The sequence below is a fragment of the Bos indicus genome, chromosome X (genome assembly GCF_029378745.1).
Source record: "Bos indicus isolate NIAB-ARS_2022 breed Sahiwal x Tharparkar chromosome X, NIAB-ARS_B.indTharparkar_mat_pri_1.0, whole genome shotgun sequence".
Taxonomy (NCBI): Eukaryota; Metazoa; Chordata; class Mammalia; order Artiodactyla; family Bovidae; genus Bos; species Bos indicus.
Window position 1 is genome coordinate 92,305,433 of NC_091789.1, and position 24,385 is coordinate 92,329,817.

The following is a 24,385-nucleotide window of genomic DNA, read 5'->3' on the forward strand; positions in this document are numbered from 1 at the left end:
GTTTATCATTTTAGCTTTTTAAGTTTAGGTCTATGATCCATTTTTGTGTTTAATGTAAGGGTTGATGTTCATTTTTTTCAATACAATATTCAGTTGTTCCAGAACCATTTATTGAAGAGCTTTTTCCCCACTGAATTACCTAGGCACAGTTATTAAAATCAGTTGATTTCACATATGTGAACCTATTTCTGGACTTTCTGTTCTGTTTAATTGATCTATTCAACTGAACTCAACTCGTGCTTGTGCTCAGCCATGTCTGACTCTTTGTGACCCCATGGACTGTAGCCTGCCAGGCTGCTCTGCCCATGGAGTTTTCCAAGCAAGAATACTGGAGTGGGTTGCCATTTCCTCCTCTAGGAAATCTTTTTGACCCAGGGATTGAACTCACGTCTCTTGTGTCTCCTGCATTGAGAGACAGATTCTTTACTGCTGAGAAAAGGTTTTATTATTATTCAGTTATGGTGAGGCCAACATATCTGGAGACAACTGCCATTGAAAATAGTTTGTAACAGCTTCCAAGAGGAAAAGGCATACCACACTGTGCAGAGTCACACCCGGGAGCACTAAGGTCAATCAGGAGGTAGAAGTTGTAGGGGGAAAGCATGGGCAACAGCCTTTATTATGATTTTCATAGGAAAGAATGGGTGAGGTAGAATAAGCAGGCTGGAAAGGTTTAGAGTTAGTTAGTTTGAGTAATTTCAGTGGACTCTGGGGTGTAGTGTAGAGACTATCCTTAGTTGCCTGGTACCCAGCCTGAGGTGATTAGGGCAGGGTTCTAGTGGCTCAACCTGTGAGATCTTGAAAAAGGAGATAGTTGGTGGATATGGGCTCTGGATTTGTTGGTTTGCATATGGTAGGTATACTTATAGGAAAGTCACTTGCTGTCTCTGGGAAATAACTAGGTCTGGGAGAGGCAGTCTCTCCAGGATCAGCTAGACATCAGATGCTAGAGCATCTAGAATACAGAAAATAAGAAAATATAGTTAATACACTGTCCTTTTGGCAGACCCCTATTTTATTTGTTGTTGTTCAGTCACTCAGTCATATCCGACTCTTTGCTATCCCATGGACTACAGCACGTCAGGCTTCCTTGTCCTCCACCATACTTTATTACTATAGCTTTTATAATGAGTCTTGCAATCAGGTAGAGTAAGTTCTCCAGGTTGACTTTTTTAAAAAATTACTTTGACTCTTCTAGGTCATTTGCATTTCCATATAAATTTTATAACCAGTTTTTAATTTTTTGGAAAAAAACTTGCTGGGATTTGGTTTGGCATTAATTCTAAGATCAATTTTAAGAGAACTGACATCTTAATAATATTGAGCCTTCTAATCTGTGAATATAGCAACTTTCTACATATATTTAGATCTTTGATTTCTTTAGCAATGTTTTATAATTTTCATATAAAAGTTTTATGTATCCTTCATTAAATTTATCCTAGGCATTTGATGTTTTTGATACTATTATAAATAGCATTAAAAATTTTTTTCAGATTATTTATTGCTAGTATAAATTGCTAGGAATTTATTTTTGTACATTGACTTTATGTCCTGAGGCATTAATTTTTGTAACTAATTAATTAATTTACTTTTGGCTGTGTGGGGCCTTCGTTGCTACTCTCAGGCTTCTTGTAGCTGTCGCTTCTTCTGTTGTGGCGCACAAGCTCTAGAGCATTCCGGCTTCAGTAGTTTCAGTGTGTGGGCTCAGTAGTTACAAGTCGTGTGCTCTAGGGTGCAGGCTGAGTAATTGCGGCACACAGGCTTCGTTTCCTCATGGTTTGTAGGATCATAGTTCCTTGTGGGATTGAACCTCCTGTGTCTCCTGCACTGGCAGTCATTTCTAAATCCACCTATTAATTGTTTTTTTTACATTTTTTTAATATTTTATTTTATTTTTAAACTTTACAATATTGTGTTAGTTTTGCCAAATATCGAAATGAATCCACCACAGGTATACATGTGTTCCCCATCCTGAATGATCCTCCCTCCTCCCTCCCCATACCATCCCTCTGGGTCATCCCAGTGCACCAGCCCCAAGCATCCAGTATCGTGCATGGAACCTGGACTGGCGACTCGTTTCATACATGATATTATACATGCTTCAATGCCATTCTCCCAAATCTTCCCACCCTCTCCCTCTGTTTGGGGTTTTTCATGTAAGTAATCAACACTTTAAGGGCACTTTTACTTCTTCTTTTCCAATTTCATGCTTTTATTTCTTTTCCTTTCCTTATTTCACAGTCAAAGACCTTTATTTAATTCAGTGTTGAATAGAAGGGGTGAGGATGGACATGCTTGCCTTGTTCTGATATTTGAGGCAAAAAAAAAAGTACCATTAATGATGTTAGCTGTAAGTTTTTTGAAGCTGCCCTTTATCAGGCTATGTAAGTTCCTTTCTAATTCTAGAATTTTTAAGAGGTTTTTTTCTTATTATGGTTATTTGTTGGATTTTATCAAGTGCTTTCTCTTCATTTTATTAGAGTGATCATGTGAGTTATTTGCTTTTATTTTGTTAATATGTGTATTTATTTTTTATTTCAGTAAATAAACAATTGAGATTTTTTTATTTCAATAAACAATTTTAAATTGACCTTACATTTTTGAGATAAATACTAGTTTGATTATGATTTATTATCCTTATTATTATATTGTTGGATTCTATTTACTGAAAAAATATTTGCACTTTTCATGGGTGATATTGGTTTGTAGTTTTCTCTTTTTTGCAGTATCTTTGTCGGGTTTGAGTATTAGGGTTATGATGGCCACAAAAAAATTAGTTGTGAAGTGTTCCCTTCTCTATTATCTGAAAGTTTGTGGAAGATTTTTACTTCTTTTTTTACTGTTCATGAAATTCACCAGTGAAATGATCGGCCCTCAAATTTTCTTGATGGGAAAGTTTTAGTAACGGATTTACCAGTGAACTCATCTGGGTCTCAAGTTTTCTTTGTGGGACTATCTTTCATTTCAAATTCAGTTTCTTTACTAGATATAAGGATATTCATATTTCTTCTTGCTTTGATAATTTTTCTTTCAGGAAGTTTGTGCATTTTATCTAACTTGTCAATATTTGACATTCAGTTGTCTCATAATATTCCTGTATTATCATTTTACTAATTTAAAAAGTATTTATTTATTTGGCTACACTGGGTCTTAGTCACGGCATGTGGGATCCACAGCTGTGGCATGCGGGATCCAGTTCCCCAACCAGGGAACACTGCATTGGAAGTGCAGTGTCCCAGGCACTGGACTATCAGGGAAGTCCCTGTATTATCATTGTAATGTCTATTATATGTTCAGTAATGTGCCCTCTTTCTCTGAAATTGATAAAATTTAAATTCAACAGGATTATAAAAATAGAAATTTGTATTTACTTTAGCGTAGCCTCAAAATGTATAAAGAAAATATTGACTACACTAAAAGGAAAAATGGAATACATATTCATAATTGGAGATTTTGACATTCCTATCTCAGTAACTGATTTTTGTCTGTTTACAGACAAAAGAATCTGTAAAGATTTGAACATGATATACCAGTATGACCTAATTGACATCATAGTTCTCTACATCCCACAACTGTAGAATACACATCTTTTCAAGTGCATGTGGCCCACTGACCAAAATAGACAGTATTTTGGGACATAAAACTAATGGCAAAAAACTTCAAAGGATTGGAATCATGCATTATATTTTCTCTAATTACTATTGAAATAAATCAAAACTCTGAACAGAGAGACAATTAGAACATACCCGAATGTTTTGAAAGTAAGCAACACATATACAAATAGCCCATAAGTCAAAGAAAAATCCATAATACAATTAGGAAATATTTTGAGCAGAATGATAATGAAAGTATGACACATCAGAACTTGTGGATGAAGTACCACCCAGATAGAAATTTATTGCTTTAGATCAAGGGAAAATCCTGAGCTCATCTCTTCCCATTTGTTGTTCAGTCACTAAGTCGTGTCTGATTCTTTGTAACCCCATGGACTGCAGCACTCCAGACTTCCCTGTCCCCTTCTCCTCCTGTCTTCAATCTTTCCCAGCATCGGGTGGTCTTTTCAGTGAGTCAGCTCTTCACATCAGGTGGCCATAGTATTGGGGCTTCAGCTTTAGCATCAGTCCTTCCAATGAATATTCAGGATTGATTTCCTTTAGGATTAATTGGTTTGCTGTCCTTGCAGTCCAAGGAATTCTCAAGAGCCTTCTCCAGCACCATCAATTCTTCAGCACTCAGCCTTCTTTATGGGCCAGTTCTCATATCCATACATGACTACTGGAAAAACCATGCTTTGATTATGCAGACCTTGTCAGCAAAGTGATGTCTCTGCTTTTTAATATGCTGTCTGGGTTTGTCATAGCTTTTCTTCCAAGGAGTGTGTGTCTTTTAATTTCATGGCTGCAGTCACCGTCCTCAGTGATTTTGGAGCCCAAGAAAATAAAATTTGCCACTGTTTCCATTTTTCCCCATCTGTTTGCAATGCCGGAGACCCTGGTTCGATCCCTAGGTGTGGAAAATCCCCTGGAGAAGGGAATGGCTACCCACTCCAGTATCCTTGCCTGGAGAATTCTGTGGGCTACAGTACATGGGGTTGTAAAGACTCAGACATGACTGAGTGACTTAACACTTTCTCTTCCTATGAACACACCTAAACTATAACTACATAGAGAACAACTATCTCTGAAAATGACATGAAGACTAGCATAACAAATTTTCCACAACTGAGGACATAAAGAAAAGTCCACATTGAGATATGTAGGAGGGGCAGAGACACAGTCTATTCAGAACCCACACACTCAGTGTGACAGCCTGCAAGCAACAGAGATATCATAACTGCAGAGGTCCCCCTTGAAGAGCAAGGGGTTCGAATCCCATGTTGGGCCCCTCAGCCCAGGATACCTGCCCTAGGAAAATGAATCCCTACAACATCTGGTTTTGAAAACCAGTGGCAATTACATCTGGGAGAGCTGGATGACTGTCAGAAACTAAGATTTTACTCTTGAAGAGCTCACAAACAGACTTTCTCTCTGTGAGTCCCAAAGGAAGCAGCTTGGAAGTGCCTGGGCTATATGAGAATGAGATTCATTGACTAATTTTAGAGCATGTGCCAGAGGGGCAGGGATCTGGTGAAACTTTCTCTAGGGACAGAAGTGCTGGTGGGCACCATTTTTTCACTCTCCTTCCACCTAGCTGGCCTGGTGCTGGCAGGTACCATTTCTGTCACTCTCCACCAGCCTCATTAATACCATACATCCAGTATTCCTCTCAAGACCCATCACACTGCACCCAGTGAGCTGCCTCGGATGGCCCTAGTGCCCCCTGAAAAATGGCTCCTGCTCCAGGGGGCCAAATCCATCCACCAGCATGCTCACAGGAGAAGGCAATGGTACCCCACTCCAGTACTCTTGCCTGGAAAATCCCATGGATGGAGGAGTCTGGTAGGCTGCAGTCCATGGGGTCTCGAAGAGTCGGACACGACTGAGCGACTTCACTTTCACTTTTCATTCTCCAGTGTTCTTGCCTGGAGAATCCCAGGGATGGGGGAGCCTGGTGGGCTGCCGTCTATGGGGTCTCACAGAGTCGGACACGACTGAAGTGACTTAGCATAGCATAGCATGCTCACAGCAGTTATGGCCCAACCACCACAGGTGGGTACATGCAGCCCACACAGGGGATACCCCTGGAACACCTGTTTCTGGTGACCAGGCATAATTGCACCACTAAATATTAAGAAAATATTACGACCAACTTTATGCTAACAAATTTGATAACTGAGGTGAAATGGACACAGTCCTAGAAAAACACAAATTACAAGAAATGTCAAAAACAGAGAAGTTTTAGCAATCTTTTTGTCCATTAAAGAACTTTAACCTCTAATTTAAAACCTCTCCTTATTGGTGAATTCTTCCTGTCATTTAAAAAATCCCAGTATTGTACAAGTTACTGTTTATTAAGAGTACTTTTAAAAAATTTGGGGGCTGTGCTGGGTCTTCATTGTGGCACGTGGGCTTTCTCTAGTTGTGGTGTGTTGGCTTTATATAAGTTGCCTTGTGGTTTGTGGAATTGGAATCTTGAATGTGGAATTGGAATCTTAGTTCCCTATTCAGGGATCAAACCCATGCCCCCTGTATTGAAAGGTGGATTCTTAACCACTGGACCACCAGGGAAGTTCTTTTGGATAACAACAACAAAAAAAATAATAACATTTTCTACTTCATTTCATAGTAAGTTGAACTATATTAGAGTAAAAAAAAAATATCCTTCTCCAAAAGATATCATTAAGAAAGTGAATAGGCAGGCCACAAACTGGGAGAAGATATTTACAGTACCCAGATTTGAGAAATGACTCACATTCAGAATATATAAAGAACTTGTAGAAATAAAAAAGAAAAAGGTAATCTAGCCAGTAGAAAAAGAAATGGGTAAAAGACTTGACCAGGTACTTTTAGAAGGAGGTATCCACACAATAGTTGTGTATATGAAAAGTTGAACATCATTATTCATCAGGGAAATGTAAGTTAAAACCACAGTCAGACAACCCTACACACATAAATAAAACAGAACAATGACTAAAATGTAGAAGACTGACAATATCAAGTGTTATCGGGATTTTGGAGCAACTGGAATTTATATGCATTGATGGTAGTAACGTAAATTCTTTCATTCAATTTGGGAAACTGGCAGTATATACTAATGCTAAATGTATAGCTATTCTGTATCTCAGGAATGTCACTCCTAGGCATTTATTTAAGAGAAGTGGTATGGACCTAACAGAAGCAGAAGATATTAAGAAGAGGTGGCAACAATACACAGAAGAACTATATGAAAAATTTCTTCATGACCCAGATAACCATGATGATGTGATCACTCACCTAGAGCCAGACATCCTGGAATGTGAATTCAAGTGGGCCTTAGGAAGCATCACTATGAACAAAGCTACTGGAGGCAATGGAATTCCAGTTGAACTATTTCAGATCCTAAAAGATGATGCTGTGAAAGTGCTGCATTCAATGTGTCAACAAATTTGGAAAACTCAGCAGTGGCCACAGGACTGGAAAAGGTCAGCTTCATTCCAATCCCAAAGAAAGGCAATGCCAAAGAATGTTCAAACTACCGCACAATTGCACTCATCTCACACACTAGCAAAGTAATGCTCAAAATCCTTCAAGCTAGGCTTCAGCAGTACGTAAACCATGAACTTCCAGATGTTCAAGCTGGATTTAGAAAAGGTAGAGGAACTAGAGATCAAATTGCCAACATCCACTGGATCATCGAAAAAGCAAGAGAGTTCCAGAAAAAACATCTACTTCTGCTTTATTGACTTTCCCAAAGCCTTTGACTGTGTGGATCACAACAACTGTGGAAAATTCTTAAAGAGAGAGGAATACCACCCTACCTGCCTCCTGAGAAATCTGTATGCAGGTCAGGAAGCACCAGTTAGAACTGGACATGGAACAACAGACTGGTTCCAAATCAGGAAAGAAGTACGTCAAGGTTGTATATTGTCACCCTGCTTATTTAACTTATATGTACAGTACATCGTGTGAAATGCCAGGCTGGATGAAGCACAAGCTGGAATCAAGCTTGCTGGGAGAAATACCAACCTCAGATATGCAGACGAAACCACCCTTATGGCAGAAAGTGAAGAACTAAAGAGCATCTTGATGAAAGTGAAAGAGGAGAGTGAAAAAGTTGGATTAAAACTCAGCGTTCAAAAAACTAAGATCATGGCATCCGGTCCCATCACTTCATGGAAAATAGGTGGGGAAACAATGGAAACAGTGAGAGACTTTATTTTGGGGGGCTCCAAAATCACTGCAGATGGTGACTGCAGCCATAAAATTAAAAGACATATGCTCCTTGGAAGAAAAGCTGTGACCAACCTAGACAGCATATTAAAAAGCAGACATTACTTTGCCAACAAAGCTCCATCTAGTCAATGCTATGGTTTTTCCAGTAGTCATGTAAGGATGTGAGTGTTGGACTATAAAGAGCTGGGCACCAAAGAATTGATCTTTTTGAACTGTGGTGTTGGAGAAGACTCTTGAAAGTTGCTTGTATTGGAAGGAGATCAAACCAGTAAATCCTAAAGTTAATCAGTCCTGAATATTCATTGGAAGGACTGATGCTGAAGCTGAAACTCCAATACTTTGGCCACCTGATGTGAAGAACTGACTCATTGGAAAAGACCCTGATGCTAGGAAAGATTGAAAGTGGTAAGAGAAGGGGACAGCAGAGGATGAGATGGTTTGATGGCATCACCAACTCGATGGACATGAGTTTAAGTAAGCTCCAGAAGTTGGTGATGGACAGGGAGGCCTGATCTGCTGCAGTCCATGGGACTGCAAAGAGTCGGACACGACTGAGCGACTGAACTGAACTGAGCACATACATCCACTAAAATAAATGTACAGGAATTTTCATATCAGCCTTATCATAATTATCAAAAACATGATGCTCTTAAAGTGCCGCACTCAGTATGTCAGCAAACTTGGGAAAGTCAGCATTGGCCACAGGACTGGAAAAGGTGTTTTCATTCCAATCCCAAAAAATGACAATGCCAAAGAATGTTCAAACCACTGTACAGTTGCACTCATTTCACATGCTAGCAAGGTTATGCTCAAAATCCTTCAAGCTAGGCTTCAACAGTACATGAATCAAGGATTTCCAGATGTACAAGCTGGGTTTCAGAGAAGCAGAGGAACCAGAGATCAAATTGCCAACATTCATTGGCTCATAGAGAAAGCAAGGGAATTCCAGAAAAACATCTGCTTCATTGACTACACTAAAGCCATTGACTATGTGGATCACAACAAACTGTGGAAAATTCTTAAAGAGATGGGAATACCAGACCACCTTAACTTTTCTCATGAGAAACCTGTGTTTAGGTCAAGAAGCAAGGGTTAGAACCAGACATGGGACAATGGACTGGTTCAAAATTAGGAAAGGAGTATAACAAGGCTGTATATTGTCACCCTGTTTATTTAACTAATATGCAGAGTACATTATGCAAAATGCCAGGCTGGATGAATCACAAGTTGGAATCAAGATTGCTGGGAGAAATATCAACAATCTCAGATATGCAGATGATACCACTCTAATGGAAGATGGTGAAGAGGAACTAAAGAGCCTCTTGATGAACATGAAAGAGGAGAGTGAAAAAGGTGACTTGAAACTCAGCATTTAAAAAAAACTAAGACCATGGCATCTGGTCCCACCACTTCATGGCAAATAGAAGGGGAAAAATTAGAAACAGTGACAGATTTTATTTTCTTGATCTCCAAAATCACTGTGGATGGTGACTGTAGCCACAAAACTAAAAGACACTTGCTCCTTAGAAGAAAACCTATGACGAACCTAGGCAGGGTATTAAAACAGAGAGACATTATTTTGCTGACAAAGGTCCATATAGTCAAAGCTATGGTTTTTCCAGCAGTCATGTACAGATGTGAGAGTTGGACCATAAAGAAGGCTGAGCATTGAAGAATTATTGCTTTTGAATTATGCTGGAGAAGACTCTTGAGAGTCCCCTGGACTGCAAGGAGATCAACCAGTCAATCCTAAAGGAAATGAGTCCTGAATATTCATTGGAAGGAGTCTTGCTGAAGCTGAAGCTCTAATACTTTGGCCACCTGATGCGAAGAGCCAACTCATTGGAAAAGACCCTGATGCTGAAAAAGATTGAAGGCAAGAGGAGAAGTGGGCAGCAGAGGATGAGATGGTTAGACAGCATCACTGCCTCAACGGACATGAATTTGAGCAAGCTCTGGAAGATAGTGGAACACAGAGGAGCCTGACGTGCTATGGTCCATGGAGTTAGAAAGAGTCGGGCACAACCTAACGACGGAACAACAACAGCAAAACAATTTAATTAAGCACACAAACATTTTTAAATGGCACAAAAGAAGATATAAGCAGGAGTGGAGGAAGAGGATATTAACCTGTCCTTTTATTTGAGAATAAACTGGACTTTTGTGAGCCATTTTTTGAGTGGCAATGAGAATGCTAGCTTGCATGCACAGCTCTTTCTAAACAGATGACTGTCCATTTCTGTACGGTTCACTGAATCTGTGGGCTCAGTAAAGGGCTCAGGAAGCTTTTTACTGAAGAAGCAAATTTTTATGATGAATGTTGGTACTGGTGATCTTTTGTCCAATATATAAATGGTTTAGAAGTTATGTTTTATTTACAACTTAGACATTTTATATACATTTAAGTGTTTAATAAAGTGAAAAGTAAAACCACCTCTAAAATTTAGCCTAGGAATCCAGGGGTTAGTAACTTCCAAATAAATTAAAGCCGAATATATGAGAATACAATGCAACTTAAGAATAAGAGGATGAGATTTTTGGACTGGACATGTATTCAGAGTACTGTATCTAACTGACTAACAGGGGAAAACTGGATTTGATGGCTCAGAGCATTCTCAATATCTAAAAACTCTTGCTGATGAGATAGTGTACAGTTCTTCCATTTTACAATTATTATTGAGAATATAATATGTCTCATGAACTGTGATTCACTCTTGGCAAGAATAGTATATTAATTGTGTTAAAGCTAATTCACAGTAATAAAGAGAGCATTAAATATAATGACTTACATATAGAATTTTCTTACATATAGAATTTTCTTACATATAAAGTCTCTAATATCACAGGCCATTGGAAAACCTAGCTGCTTCTGCTTATTCATGAATCCATTACTCAGCTCCACCGTCTTTTGAATTTCTGTGGCATCTACATGTTTGAATCCATGTTGCTGTCAAATCCAGGTTTTAGTAAGCATGAAGGTAGAAGGTATAGAGAAAATACGCCTACTGTTTCAATGCTTTGGTTTGAAGGTGGCACCCAGTGTTTTCTCTCATATTCTGTTGAGAACATTGTCACATGGTCACAGCAATTTTCAAAGGAGGCTGAGAAATGTTATATGACTGGGCAGCCATATTCCTGGCTACTAATCCATTAATGCAAAAGAATGGTGAAACAGATTCTAGTGGTCAGCTTTCATTCTACCACAGATGGCTTTTCATCACTTTCATTATGTACTTCTTATTAAATATATTTAATTTTATTTCCAGGGAAACAGTTACACTTGGATGGAGAGTTGGAGTATAGACATCCATTTATTGTTTGTATAGGTCAAAATGGCTACGACCACAGTATTTTTCCTGTAGACATGAATAAATTATTTGTTTAGTTTTATTGAGATATAATTGACATACAGCATTGTATAAGTTTAAGGTGTACAGCATAGTAACTTGACATACGTATATTGTGAAATGATTGCCACAGCAAGTTTAGTTAACATCATATTATATAGATACAAAAAATGAAAAGGAAAAGATTTTCTTTGTGATGAGAACTTGTAGAATCTACTCTCTTAGCAAACTTAACTATTTTATCACATTAATTTGATATTGATGCTGATAAGCAATAAGCAGTGAGATTAGTGAGGATTTAGAATGGAAAGCTAATGAGGACTTAGACTCTGAGTTACCCATTCAAGCCTAGGCTCTCCATAGATGTTTCCCCTTAAAACCCTTCTCTGTTTAATCTTCAGTCCACCTTACTTGATATCCCCTACCAAAATAAAGCTAGATTGCTTATGTTAAACTCCAATCTCCAATACTGAATATATGTGTAATTATTCTGAACTTCACTTTCCTTATCTACAGTGGTGGATAAGATACCTCATAGGGCTTTTGAAAGGATTAAATGAGTTCATATGTATATATTTTGTAGAACAGTGCCTGTACCACCAAATCATGTAAGAGCTTGGCACATAATAAGTGCTATTTATGTACTTTCTATCATTGTCATCATCATCATCATCAGATTTACTGGTTTCTCTGTGACCAATTTGGATTAACTTAAGTGTGCCTCTTAATCTTCTGTTATGTATTATTTGTGTCATTTTACTTTTTTTCTCTTTTTAGATGGAAAGTTTGGGATTAAAACCTTACAAAAAAGAATTTCTGGAAAAGTTTCATTTCATGGTGAAATGGAAGGTGAAGATGCAAAAGATGATTCATTGTATTCCATTTTAGAAGTACTGTGGCAAGATGCTGAACAGATAAAAAGCTACCAGGAAAAGCAGAACAAACCTTTGAGTCATGCTGCTTTCATCAGTAAGAAAATATTGAATACAGAGTGGGATTATGAATATAAAAACAGTGGAAAATTTATTCATCCAGGCCCAAATTGTATTCCTTCACAGAAAAGACCCCATAAACGTAACTCATTTGGAAAGAATTTAAAGCATAATTTAGATGTACATATTCATAGTGAAAGCAATGCAACAAATAACTTTGATAAAATTATTGGACACAGTCAAGTTTTCACCCAGAGCTCTTCTTATACTAAACATGAAAATACACATACTGGAGTGAAATTCTGTGACAGCAATCAGTGTGGAAAAGTCTTCAGCTTCAAACAAGCACTCAGTCACAATCTGAAATTTCCTGTTGGGGAGAAAGCAAATATGTGTACTGAACTTGGGAAGATCTTCACCCAGAGGTCTCAACTCTTTGCACCTCAGAGAATTCATACTATGGATAAACCTCATGAACTTAGGAAATGTGTAAATGTTTTTACACAGAAGCCACTACTCAGTATTTATTTGAGAGTTCATAGAGATGAAAAGCTATATATATGTTCTGAGTGTGGAAAGGCATTCATCCAGAATTCAGAATTAATTCTGCATGAGAAAATTCATACTAGAGAAAAACCCTATAAATGTCATGAATGTGGAAAATCATTTTTCCAAGTGTCATCTCTCCTAAGGCATCAGACAACCCATACTGGAGAAAAACTTTATGAATGCAGTGAATGTGGGAAAGGCTTCTCCCTAAACTCAGCCCTCAATGTACATCAGAAAATTCATACTGGAGAGAGACACCATAAGTGCAGTGAGTGTGGGAAGGCCTTTACCCAAAAATCAACACTCAGAATGCATCAGAGAATTCATTCAGGAGAGAGATCCTACATATGTACTGAATGTGGGCAGGCCTTCATCCAAAAGGCACACTTGATTGCGCATCAAAGAATTCATACTGGAGAGAAGCCTTATGAATGCAGTGACTGTGCGAAATCTTTCCCTTCTAAGTCACAACTCCAGATGCATAAGCGAATTCACACAGGAGAGAAACCCTACATATGCACTGACTGTGGTAAGGCCTTTACCAACAGATCAAATCTGAATACTCACCAGAAATCTCACACTGGAGAGAAGTCTTATATATGTGCTGAATGTGGGAAGGCCTTCACGGATAGGTCAAATTTCAATAAACACCAGACTATTCATACTGGAGAGAAGCCCTATGTTTGTGCTGATTGTGGCAGGGCCTTCATCCAGAAGTCAGAGTTACTTACACATCAGAGAATCCATACTACAGATAAGCCTTATAAATGTTCTGACTGTGAGAAATCCTTCTCAAAGAAACCACACCTCAAAGTACATCAGCGAATTCACACAGGAGAGAAACCATATATATGTGCAGAATGTGGGAAAGCTTTCACAGACAGGTCAAATTTCAATAAACACCAGACAATTCATACTGGAGATAAACCCTATAAATGTAGTGACTGTGGAAAAGGGTTCACTCAGAAATCCGTTCTGAGTATGCATCGCAATATTCATACATGAAAGTAACCCTGTTTCTTGAAAATGAGAAAGCCTTACAACAGAAATCAGGTCTAAGTGTGTGTTAAAAATTCAGCCAAGACAGATCAGATATTGAATGCATTGCATAATAAAAAGAATGTGTCAGGCTCTTTCACCTGAGATGAGAAAAATTATTCAGAAGAGACTCTCTAAGAATGCATTGAATGATGAGGAATTTCCATATTTGCAAATCCTCACAAAATATAATTGAATTCATACTGGGGAAAATGTTATCAGTTTGAGATATTAGGAAAAGCCTTCCTGTAGAAAGTATTATAAGGCAAATTATTACCAAGTTCTTTATAGATAAAGTATGAAAAATGATATAAATGACAGTAATGTTTATTGTGTTGTATTAAGCAATTTAAAGTGACAACAAAGTGAAAGGTAGGACAAAACAATAATATATTTGATGTATAGACCTGCTCTCAGATCTATTTGTAGCAAAACACATTGCACAATGGGAGGAATAATTGAGTTGAAATTCTTTTTTTTGTATTTGTGTCTATCAAATATGTTTGCTACTGAATATTTTGCTCATGTGAATCCACAGTTTTAAAGTCATTATGGTTTTATATATACACTCATCTGCTGATATAATTTTACACAAACAAATATAATCCTGTCATACATGTTGATTTCCATGACATCATATTTTTATCTTCCTTCATTGTGGTACAGTGCAGAAATAACCACAGGTCTCTCCCATCCTTTTATGCACCCCTCTTTGTAATATTACTGTTGTTTCTCTTATTAAGAGGCAGAGCTCTCTCTCTACTCCTTGACTCTGAGTTTGGCCATGTGAATTGCTTGGGCCAATATACATTAACAAAGAGATTCAAGAAGATGCTGGAGAGGTGTGAAAAGCCTGCTTTGAGACTTACCCTTTCTTGCCGCTCTTTTGAATTCTGAGACCTTCATGTGAAGAAGCTCAAATTACTAAGGGATGTGAAACCACGTGGAACAGAGATGAACCAATCCAGATGAAGCCCCTTAAACCAAATGCCAGATGTGGGAGTAAGGCCTTCTTTAACCTCCAGCCCCAGCCATGCCAGCCCACACCAGAAGAGCCACATCAGTCATCCCAACCAACCTGGAGACTTATGAGATAGAAAAAATGATTGTTTTAAGCTACTAAGTTTGGTGTAGTCTGTTATACAGCAAATGCTGAGTAATACATAAAAGTGTACACCTACTGGGGGTGTTGTATCAAAATATAAAACATGTGGCATCAGCTTTGGGCCTGGGCATCAGGTGGAGACTGGAAAAGCAATGAGGAAAACTGTTAAGAAAGTCTGCAGAAGATGGCAGTCCATGTTGTTTAGTGAGGGAAAAAATAGCAAAACAGCTACCATGCTCTGTGGAAAGATAGAGAATATACCAAATGAACTTGTGGATCTGGCTAAAGAGATTTCCAACAGAATGTTGAAGTATATGTTTGCTTCTTTTAGCTGCATATGATAAAATGCAGAAAAAAAAATGAACTAAGTAAATAACTGTTCCATTTGCCATCAGAGTTCAGAACAAACACCTAAAAAAACAGGACTTGGCTGAGTTGGAAGGTAACTGCTTCACATCTCCAGTCTCTCCAGCCATCAAAATATTCTCAAGGTGAAAAAGTGACCTCCAGAGTAGAGATCAAATCATAGATGTGGTTCTAAGACCCTTTGTTAAAATGTGTAAAATATTTAAGTTGGTGTTTGGGAGACCCTGTCAGCTAAGCTAAACAGCTCTCAAAAACTTCTCAACAGTGTCCCAATAGCCTGACTCACTGTTCAAAGTAGAGAGGGGCCCATCTTAAAAAGAATTGTTGATGTTGCATTTGGGACATAGAGTCAATACAAACCAGATTCATAGAAAACTTGCAACATTTTTAACAGAGTTTTACTAACAAAACTACCTCCATGTTGGACTTAAAGGACTGAAAAAGTCCAAAGTGAAAAATGGACTCCCCTGTCTTAACTTCTGTGAACAGGAAGCAAGCTGTGAAAGTTACTCAGCTGCAAGCATGGGCCATTTCTTATGGGAAAAGAAGGCCGTCTCAGAGAGAAGATCCAAGAACAATGTACTAAAATGGATTGGGAAGCCATTCCCAGGCAGAACTATGACCTAAACAAGAAACATTTTTTGCCCCTGGAGCAGAGATACCTGACAGTATTTGCTCTGTGGGATTTCAGAATTGTTATTGAACAGTGATTGATATATGCCTCTTTTTCCTTCCCTTTTTGAATGGAAGTATCTGTTACAGTTATCCTGTCCCTATCTCACTATTGTATTTATATTTATGTGTATGCACATGTGTGAGTATGTGTGTGTTGGGTTAGGGGAGTGGTCATATAACTTGTCATTTAGTTCACAGGTCTCTGGATAAAAAAAAAACTGAGAATCTACACCCAAGGAGCCTCAGCCATATTTGAATCTGATATAGAAGTCTTAAGGTCTTGGATTTGAGCCTAATGTTTTAATTTGGGATGAATGTTTGGAGGTCTTGGAATGAGGGTGAATAGATTTTGCCTGGTGTGATAATGTAAATAATTTATTATCAGGACAGAGACTGTGATAGAAAATACTACAATTTTCCATCCCTGTATGTATGCCTGTTTTCAGTCATTATTTTGCTTTGTGTTTCAGTTGGGATAATTTCTATTAACCTATCTTCAAGGTCACTCATTTTAACCTCTACCCTGGCTCTGTCAGATCTACTGATGAACCCATTGAAGGCAATCTTTATCTCAGTTAATGTTTTCTTTTTATTTCTAGATTGTCCATTTGAATTTGAAAGAGTTTTCATCTCTGCTGAAATTCCCCACATGTTTATACCTGTTGTTTACATTTTCCACTACCCTCTTTAACATACTAATCATTGTTATTTTAAACTCTTTGTTTGACAGTTAAAACAACTAAATCAACTGAATCTGGATCTGTTGATTGTTTTGTCTCTTGACAGTGGATTATTTATTCTTGCTGTTTTGCATATAATATTTGGCTGAATGTCAGATGTTATATGTAGGATAGTAGAAACTGAGGTAAATATGTAATTCCTGGGAGTAGACATGTTACTTTCCTTATAGGTCATTGGCATAGGGGAATTGAGGCCAGCTAGTTAGGGTTTGTTCTGGTGTTTAGGTGGTGGTGTTGCTCTCTTTACCTACAATGTATCAATGACTTCAAATTTCTCTAGTGTTACCTTGTGCTTCCAGTAGGCACTGGTTTTCCGGATAATTTTTCTCAGTATTCCCGCACCACCCTTGCCTTTAGGCCTTTCTTAATGTGCTTATACTATGGAGAGGCACTCTCTCTATGCTCTTGCCTTTCCCTTAGTAGCAGACTTTTATTATTACCTGGGTCTTGGTGACCTGATGAGTGGGAGGGCAGGAGGTGTCTGGGGCCAGCCTCAGTCTTAGACAGGCCCTATATCCCTAGATCTTGGAAGGTGAAGCTTTTTCAGTGATCCTGCCCTTCCCATTAGTATTAATATAGGGCTTTAAATGGTCTGAACCTAGGAAGGTTTCCTGTCCTTCCCTTTTCCTTTCCTCTAGCTACAGTAGATCTTTACCTATGTCTTGGGGGCAACAAGGTTTGCTGCACTTCACCCAGTGGCTTAAAGTTTTTATTCTGTGAGGGAGTAGGGTCCCATCAGGGCTTTGGCCATTTCTGTATCAGCAGCTGTGCCCCTAAAGGCCTACACCACTGAGAGAGGCTTTCTGCAGTCTCCCATCCTACCCCTGATGTTTCTTATGAGCAACCAGTGGAGGTCTATGGAGAAGAACCTGAAAGTGGGGGCCTATGTCTCCCGCTCTCAGAGCTCTGATATTCTCTCACTATCCCACACTCAACTTTTAAAACTTTATTTAAGATTCTTGCTGAATTCTTAATTCTGGTGTGGTGGACCCATCTTCTTTCCTGCTCTGCCACAGATAACCCAGTGATAACTTCCTGCCTTCTTTGAGGCATTTGTCTTATATATCAAGCTAGTTTGTTCCCCTATGACATTAGCTCCCTGATGAATTCAAGGAAAGTTATGATTTTATAGATTACCTGGATTTTTTCTAATTGTAAGAATGGGAGCTGAGCTCTTTCCAAGTGTCTGCATTTCTAGCCAGAATCCAGAAATCTGGATGGTCTCCTTTGGCCACTACTATCAGAATATATGCCCCCTTTCCATGTGACTTTACCACTTTACCCAAGAGGTAGAGTCTATTTCTCCAGCCCTTGAAACTGGATTTGGCCGTTTTCTTTGGTCAACGGGATATTAGCAAATATGACACTAGCAGAGGCTTGAGAAGTACTTGCACATTGAGGTTTGCCCACTATTGCTGCTCTTAGAAATCCTGAGCCCAAGTATGGAAAAGCCTGAGTTATGCTATGAGTAACCTTATGGAGCAGCAGTGGAAGAGAGATGAGCCATCCCAATTGAGGTACCCTAAACCAACTAGATTTCATCTGCAAGATATGTGAATGAAGCCATTCTATCCATGTAACCATGGTCAGTCCGCCTGTGGTCAGCAGCCTCTGAGACGACCTTGCATCATGATCCCCACCTCTTGGTATCTACACCTTTGTATAATCCTGTTCCCATGGGTTTGCACCAGGTTAATGACTTGGTTCTAGTGAATAGAATAAGGCAGAGGTAATGGGATGTCACTTCCAAGATTAGGTTACAGAAAGACTGGGGCTTCCATTTTGGATGCTCTCACTCTCAGTTGGTTCACCTTAGGGGAAGCATGAGGCAGCTCTATGGAAAGACCTATGTGGATGAGTTTGGGAGCATATTCTCCCAATCTAGTCTTCAAATATGACCATAGCCTTAGCTGACAGTTTGACTGCAACTTCATGAAAGACCTTCAGCCAAAGGCACACTTCTGAGCCTCACCTGAATTCCTGACCCACAGAAACCACAAGAGAATAAATGTTTTAAGCTGCTGAATTTTAGGGCAGTCTGTTTCTAGACTAGAAAAGGTCTGCCATCGACCCCACTGATCCCAGACAACTCACAGAATCATTGATTAAAATGTTTATTGTTTTAAGCCACTATGTTTTTGGAGGCTTGTTACCCAGAAAAAGCTACCTAATACATTTATTATTTACTGACTTTCCTCCACTATGTATTCAGAACAGATAACCAATACTAATTAACTACTATGAATGCTTTCATGTTTTAATCTGTGCTCATATAAATTATATATAGATATACATATGTTACATGCTTATAATCAGATAGAAGCTATATAAGATTTGTTTTCTTCCTTGACTTTCAAATATGGGATCGTATCACATAATTATCTCTGCTTGCTTTATTACTGAATAATAACATTTTTGAATAATTGCATCATAGTTTGCAGGGTGGATATGCAATAACTTATTTAACTGTTTGCATATTAAGATTTATTTATATACCCCTTTTTCAACTTAGCAATGCTGTTCAAAATATTACGAGGCGGTTTTCATAATGGCTGGGTAGATAGGCTCAGGAACCGATGGCTAGGGTTTCAATCCTGACTCTACCAGTTACTAGCTCTGTGACCTTGAGCAAGTTAGTAATCTCTCTGTACTGATTTATTCAGCTGTAAAGGATGGTCACAGTAGTACATATCTCATAGATTCAACGTGAGATGAGTATAAACTTCCTAGGGCTATATAGTTCCACAAACTGAGTGGCTTCAACAGAAATGTATTGTGAGGCCAGAAGTCTGAAATCAAGGTGTCAGCAGGGCCACACTTCCTCTGAAGGTACTAGAGGAGGAATTGTTTCCTGCTTCTCTCCTAGTTTCTGGTAGTCTCAAGTATTCATTGGCTTGTGGATGCATCACTCCAGTCACACAGCCATTTTCTTCCTGAGTGTCTCCAGGTCGTGTTCCCTCTGCATGTCTGTCTCTGTGTCTGATTTTCCCTTTTTTATAAGAATACGGTCATATTGGATTAGGCCCACCCTACTGACCTCATTTTAACTTGATTACTTCTGTAAAGACTCTATTATCAAGTGAATTCACATTCTGAGGTTCTGGCAGTTAGGACTTCAATGTATCTTTGCTGTTGCTACTGCTAAGTCACTTCAGTTGTGTCCAATTCTTTGCACACCGCATGGACTGTAGCCCACCAGGCTCCTCTGTCTACAGGATTCTCCAGGCAAGAATACTGGAGTGGGTTGCCATTTCCTCCTCCAGGGGATCATCCCGACCCAGGGATCGAACCTGTGTCTTCTGCATTGCAGGTGGAATCTTGACTGCTGAGCCACTGGGGAAGCCCCTCAACATATCTTTGAGGGTACACAATTACTCATAATAAATTAATGCATTTGTCTATATAAAGCACTTAGAACTATGAATACTAGATACATACCACTTGCTGAGTCTGCCTGGAGAAGGCAATGGCACCCCACTCCAGTACTCTTGCCTGGACAATCCCATGGACAGAGGAGCCTGGAAAGCTGCAGACCATGGGGTCGCGAAGAGTCGGACACAACTGAGCGACTTCACTTTCACTTTTCCCTTTCATGCATTGGAGAAGGAAGTGGCAACCCACTCCAGTGTTCTTGCCTGGAGAATCCCAGGGACGGGGGAGCCTGGTGGGCTGCTGTCTATGGGGTCGCACAGAGTCGGACATGACTGAAATGACTTAGCAGCAGCAGCTGAGTCTGCCAAGGCCCCCCTACCATTCTTTATGATTGGGCAGGATTTGAGGGCTTATCTGTGGTGTCTTAGTCTCCAACTACCTAAAGAAAATGTTTAGAGTAACAGGAAAAACGGGCCAAGGACCAAGGCTTGTTACCACCTTTTGAGGGCTAGGCTAAGAAAGATTCATGTATAGAGGATAATGGGAAGGAGCAGCCGGAAAGAAGAAAACATACCAGATGAGAAAGTGACTCATAGACAATAGAGTGTTTCCAAGGAATGTTTCAGTGGAGAAACTTTCCAGACTAAAGGTCAATTCACATGAGGATGGAAAACTGGTTCTTGGATTTTGTGACAAGGAGGTCATTATTACCTTTGGTGTTATTTAGAAGTGAATTTAAGGAAAACAACTGAGCAAATTTGAAGGGATTTCTGAACTCAGGTGGTGTTACTTCACCACAAAATTTTTCCGGTAGAAAAAAATATTAGGCTATTGGGCTGCATTATTCTGTTGTTGTCTAGGTTGTACTGAGAAATGTGTTTTCAAGAGTCCTTTGTGATTCCAAGTCAGCCAAAAGTAGAAATTGCATGAGATTTGGGAGGTCAAAATGAAGGAGCAACCATTACTCCAAAAGTTTGAGATTAGATTCAGAGAAGGACAAATGCAGAGATACCTAGGTCTTAACATTTCTTCACTCTCTTCCACTCTGTATTCAGCCCTTTCTATCTCCCAGCCAGGGCTTCTCTGGTAGCTCAGCTGGTAAAGAATCCGCCTGTAATGCAGGAGACCCCAGTTCGATTCCTGGGTTGGGAAGATCTGCTGGAGAAGGGATAGGCTACCCACTCCAGTACTCTTGGGCTTCCCTGGTGGCTCAGATGGTAAAGAATCTGCCTGCAATCTGGAGACCCAGGTTCGATCCCTGGGTTGGGAAGATTCCCTGGAGAAGGGAGTGGCTACCCACTCCAGTATTCTGGCCTGGAGAATTTCATGGACCTGTATGGTCCATGGTCTGGCAAAGAGTCAGACAAGACTGAGCAACTTTCACTTGTCTCCTAGCCCTGCTGACCTTCGGCCTGCCACTTGATGCCTGGCTGCAGCCCACAAAGGCAACAGCTCTTCATAGACTTCTTCATCAGCTCCCCTTTCACAGTGTTACTTAAGCAGCTGAGTGTGCCTGGCTTCTCAGATTTTCTTGCAAGCACTGACTTATCCACCCATGCCAGTGTTTCAAAAAGGCTGATTTAGTGACTTCTCTAATCTTCCAACTTCCCCTTCCATGCCTTTACTTCCCCAGCTACTCCCACAATTGTGCATGATCTAATTCATATTTTTAAATTCCTTATTTCATTATACTCATAATGAATCCGCTTCCCCAAATGAACCCTGATTGTTAATGTTACACTTTCTTTTCCTGATAACTTGGTAAACATCACTCTTCTAAAATTGGGTGGTGCCATTGAGAAATCTTAGATTAACCTGCTATTTTTCTTGTATGTTTCTGCCATATGATTCTTTTTTTATGCTTGAAGTTAAGGATCTTTAGAAGTGTATGCCTTAGTCTTGATTTTTGTAAACTGATTTTGACTGGGTTATAGTGAGTTGTTCCAATCATGATTCAAACCTTTTATTTCAGGGAAGTGTTATTTTGCTTAACTTTTTAATCTGGTCTATCTTTTCTTCATGGACATCGGTTATGCATATGTAATGTGTCTTTGTCATCTCCATCCATTTCATACTGCTCTACATTCATTTCATATCATTATTCTTTTTGGTTGTTTATGGTTGGCTCTTAAGACTCCATGAATCTCTCATGTTTCTTAATGTCTAGGCATTAATAGCCAGTGTGCTCAGATTTATTTACATTTCAGGACAATAAGGATAGACGATGTCTCCCTCCCTGGAGACATTCACAGAGAAGATTTACTTACATTCTAGGATAATAAAGATCATGTCTCTCTTCCTAAGAGGATGGGCAATAATAAATCAATGTAACAATATTGTGTTTTCCCTACATTTTAATTATGTCAATTTTCAATCATGTACAAACATCAAAAGAACAGTACAGTTAACACACATAACTTTCATCTAGATTCAACAGTATACGTAAATTTTTTCCTGAGTAATTGATGGCAAATTACAGACATTAGAACATTACACTCAAATACTTGAGCATCCATCTCCTAAAAATAAGGACATTCACCCCCATACCTAGATTATCATTATCAATCTAGTTCTCATATGATATTGAATATGATATTGCATATCCAGTCCATTTTCAAATTTCTCTCACTGTCTCCAAAATATATTTTACAACTTTATTGAGGTATAATAACATATAGTAAATGGAAATTATTTAAAGTGCATAATTTGGTGAGTTTTGGCATATATATGTACCTTTAAAACCATCACTATGATAAAAACAATGAATGTATCCATTACCCCTAACAATTTCCTTATGACCCTTTGACACCCATCTCTCTCTCCCTACACTCTCCCCTCCCATCCACAGGCAACCACTGATCTGTTTTTCATTACAAATTAGTTTGAATTTTCTACAGTTATATATATATGGAATCATATTGTAGGTATCCTTGTTTTGTTTGGCTTCTGTCATTCAGCATAATTATTTTGTGATTCATTTTTGTTGTTACATGTGTCTATATTACTTACTTTTTACTCCTAAGTGGTATTTCATTGTATAGATAAACCAAATTTGTTTACCCATTCATGTGTTGATAGAAATCTATGGTGTTTCTAGTTTTTGGCTGTTACAAATAAAAGTGATACGAACATTTCAATGCAAGTCTTTGTGTGGACATAGCTTTCATTTCTCTTGTGTGAATACCTGGGAATGAATATTTTTGTTATATGTTGAGTGTGTGTTTAGCTATTTAAGAAATTACTAAACTGTTTTCCAAAGTGCCATACCATTTTACGTTCCCACAAGCAGTGTGTAAGTGTTCCATTTGCTTCATATCTTTGCCCTCACTAGGTATAATTACTCCTTTTAAATTTTAGCCATTTTTGTGGGAATGATATGGTATCTCACTGTGGTTTCAATTTACATTTTCCTATAATGCTGTGGAGCGTCTTATGCTTATTTATAATCTATATCATCTTGGTTGGTGTATCTTTTATTTTGCCCAATTGTAAGAGCTCTTTATATATCCTAGATATAAGTCCTTTGTTGGATATATATTTTGCAAATATTTGCTCCCAAGTTTGCCTTTTCATTTGAATAACAGAAGAGAAAAAGTTTTTAATTTTAGTTGAGTCCAGTGTATTTATACTTTCTTTCATAGTCCATGCTTTTTGAGTCATTGTTAAGAAATTTTTGCAAATTTCAAAGTCACTAAGATTTTATCCTATGCTTTCTTCTAGACATTTTATAATATTGGTTCTTACATGTAGTTATGTCCATTTTGATTTAATTTTGTATATAGTCAAGAAAGGATTTAAGTTCATTTTGTTTTGCATATGGCTGTCCAGTTGTTCCAGAACCATTTGTTTTAAAAAAAAAAAAGTTATCCTCCCACCATTGAATTACCTTGTCATTTCTGTTAAAAGAAAATCAGTTGATTGGTTGTATTTCTGGAAATACTTCAGTTCTTATTTATTTATTTGGCTGCACCGGGTCTTAGTTGTGGCATGCAGAATCTTTAGTTGTGGCATCCAAACTCTCAGTTGTGGCAAGTGTGAGCTAGTTCTCTGACCGTGGATCAAACCCAGTACCCCTGCATTGGGAGTGTGGTGTCTGAGCCACTGGACCTCCAGGGAAGTCCCTCTAGAAGTACTTCAGTTCTATTTTTCTGTTTGTCTGTCTTACTGGCATTGTAACATCACTGATTACTGTAGCTTTATAATAAGTCTTGAAGTCAAATAGTATAAGTCCTCTAACTTTACTCTTTTCCACAATTTTTAGGCATATATGAGTCTTTTATATTTCCAAATGAATTTTGGAATCAGCTTGTTGGTTACTATAAAAAGCCTGCTTGGGTTTTGATTGGGATTGAATCGAATCTATGGAGCTATTTGGAAATAGTTGACATTTTAATAATACTGAGTTTTCAGATCCATGAACAGATATATCTTTCCATTTATTTAGGTCTTC

General features: G+C 38.5%; 1 protein-coding gene across 4 annotated transcripts in view; it reads left to right on the top strand.

The window, feature by feature from the left end:
* LOC109554881 (zinc finger protein 81) overlaps nt 1–24,385 on the top strand; it is a 134,611-nt gene that overhangs the window by 92,161 nt on the left and 18,065 nt on the right. For 3 of the 4 annotated variants that reach the window (XM_070784226.1, XM_070784225.1, XM_070784227.1), the window contains one exon: nt 11,936–23,072. The exons of the other annotated variant lie outside the window; for it this stretch is intronic. In XM_070784226.1, coding sequence (XP_070640327.1) covers nt 11,936–13,644 — 1,709 coding nt within the window. In that variant the 3' untranslated portion in view covers nt 13,645–23,072. Of the gene's footprint in view, nt 1–11,935; nt 23,073–24,385 lie in introns of those variants that run through there. 4 annotated transcript variants of the gene reach the window in all.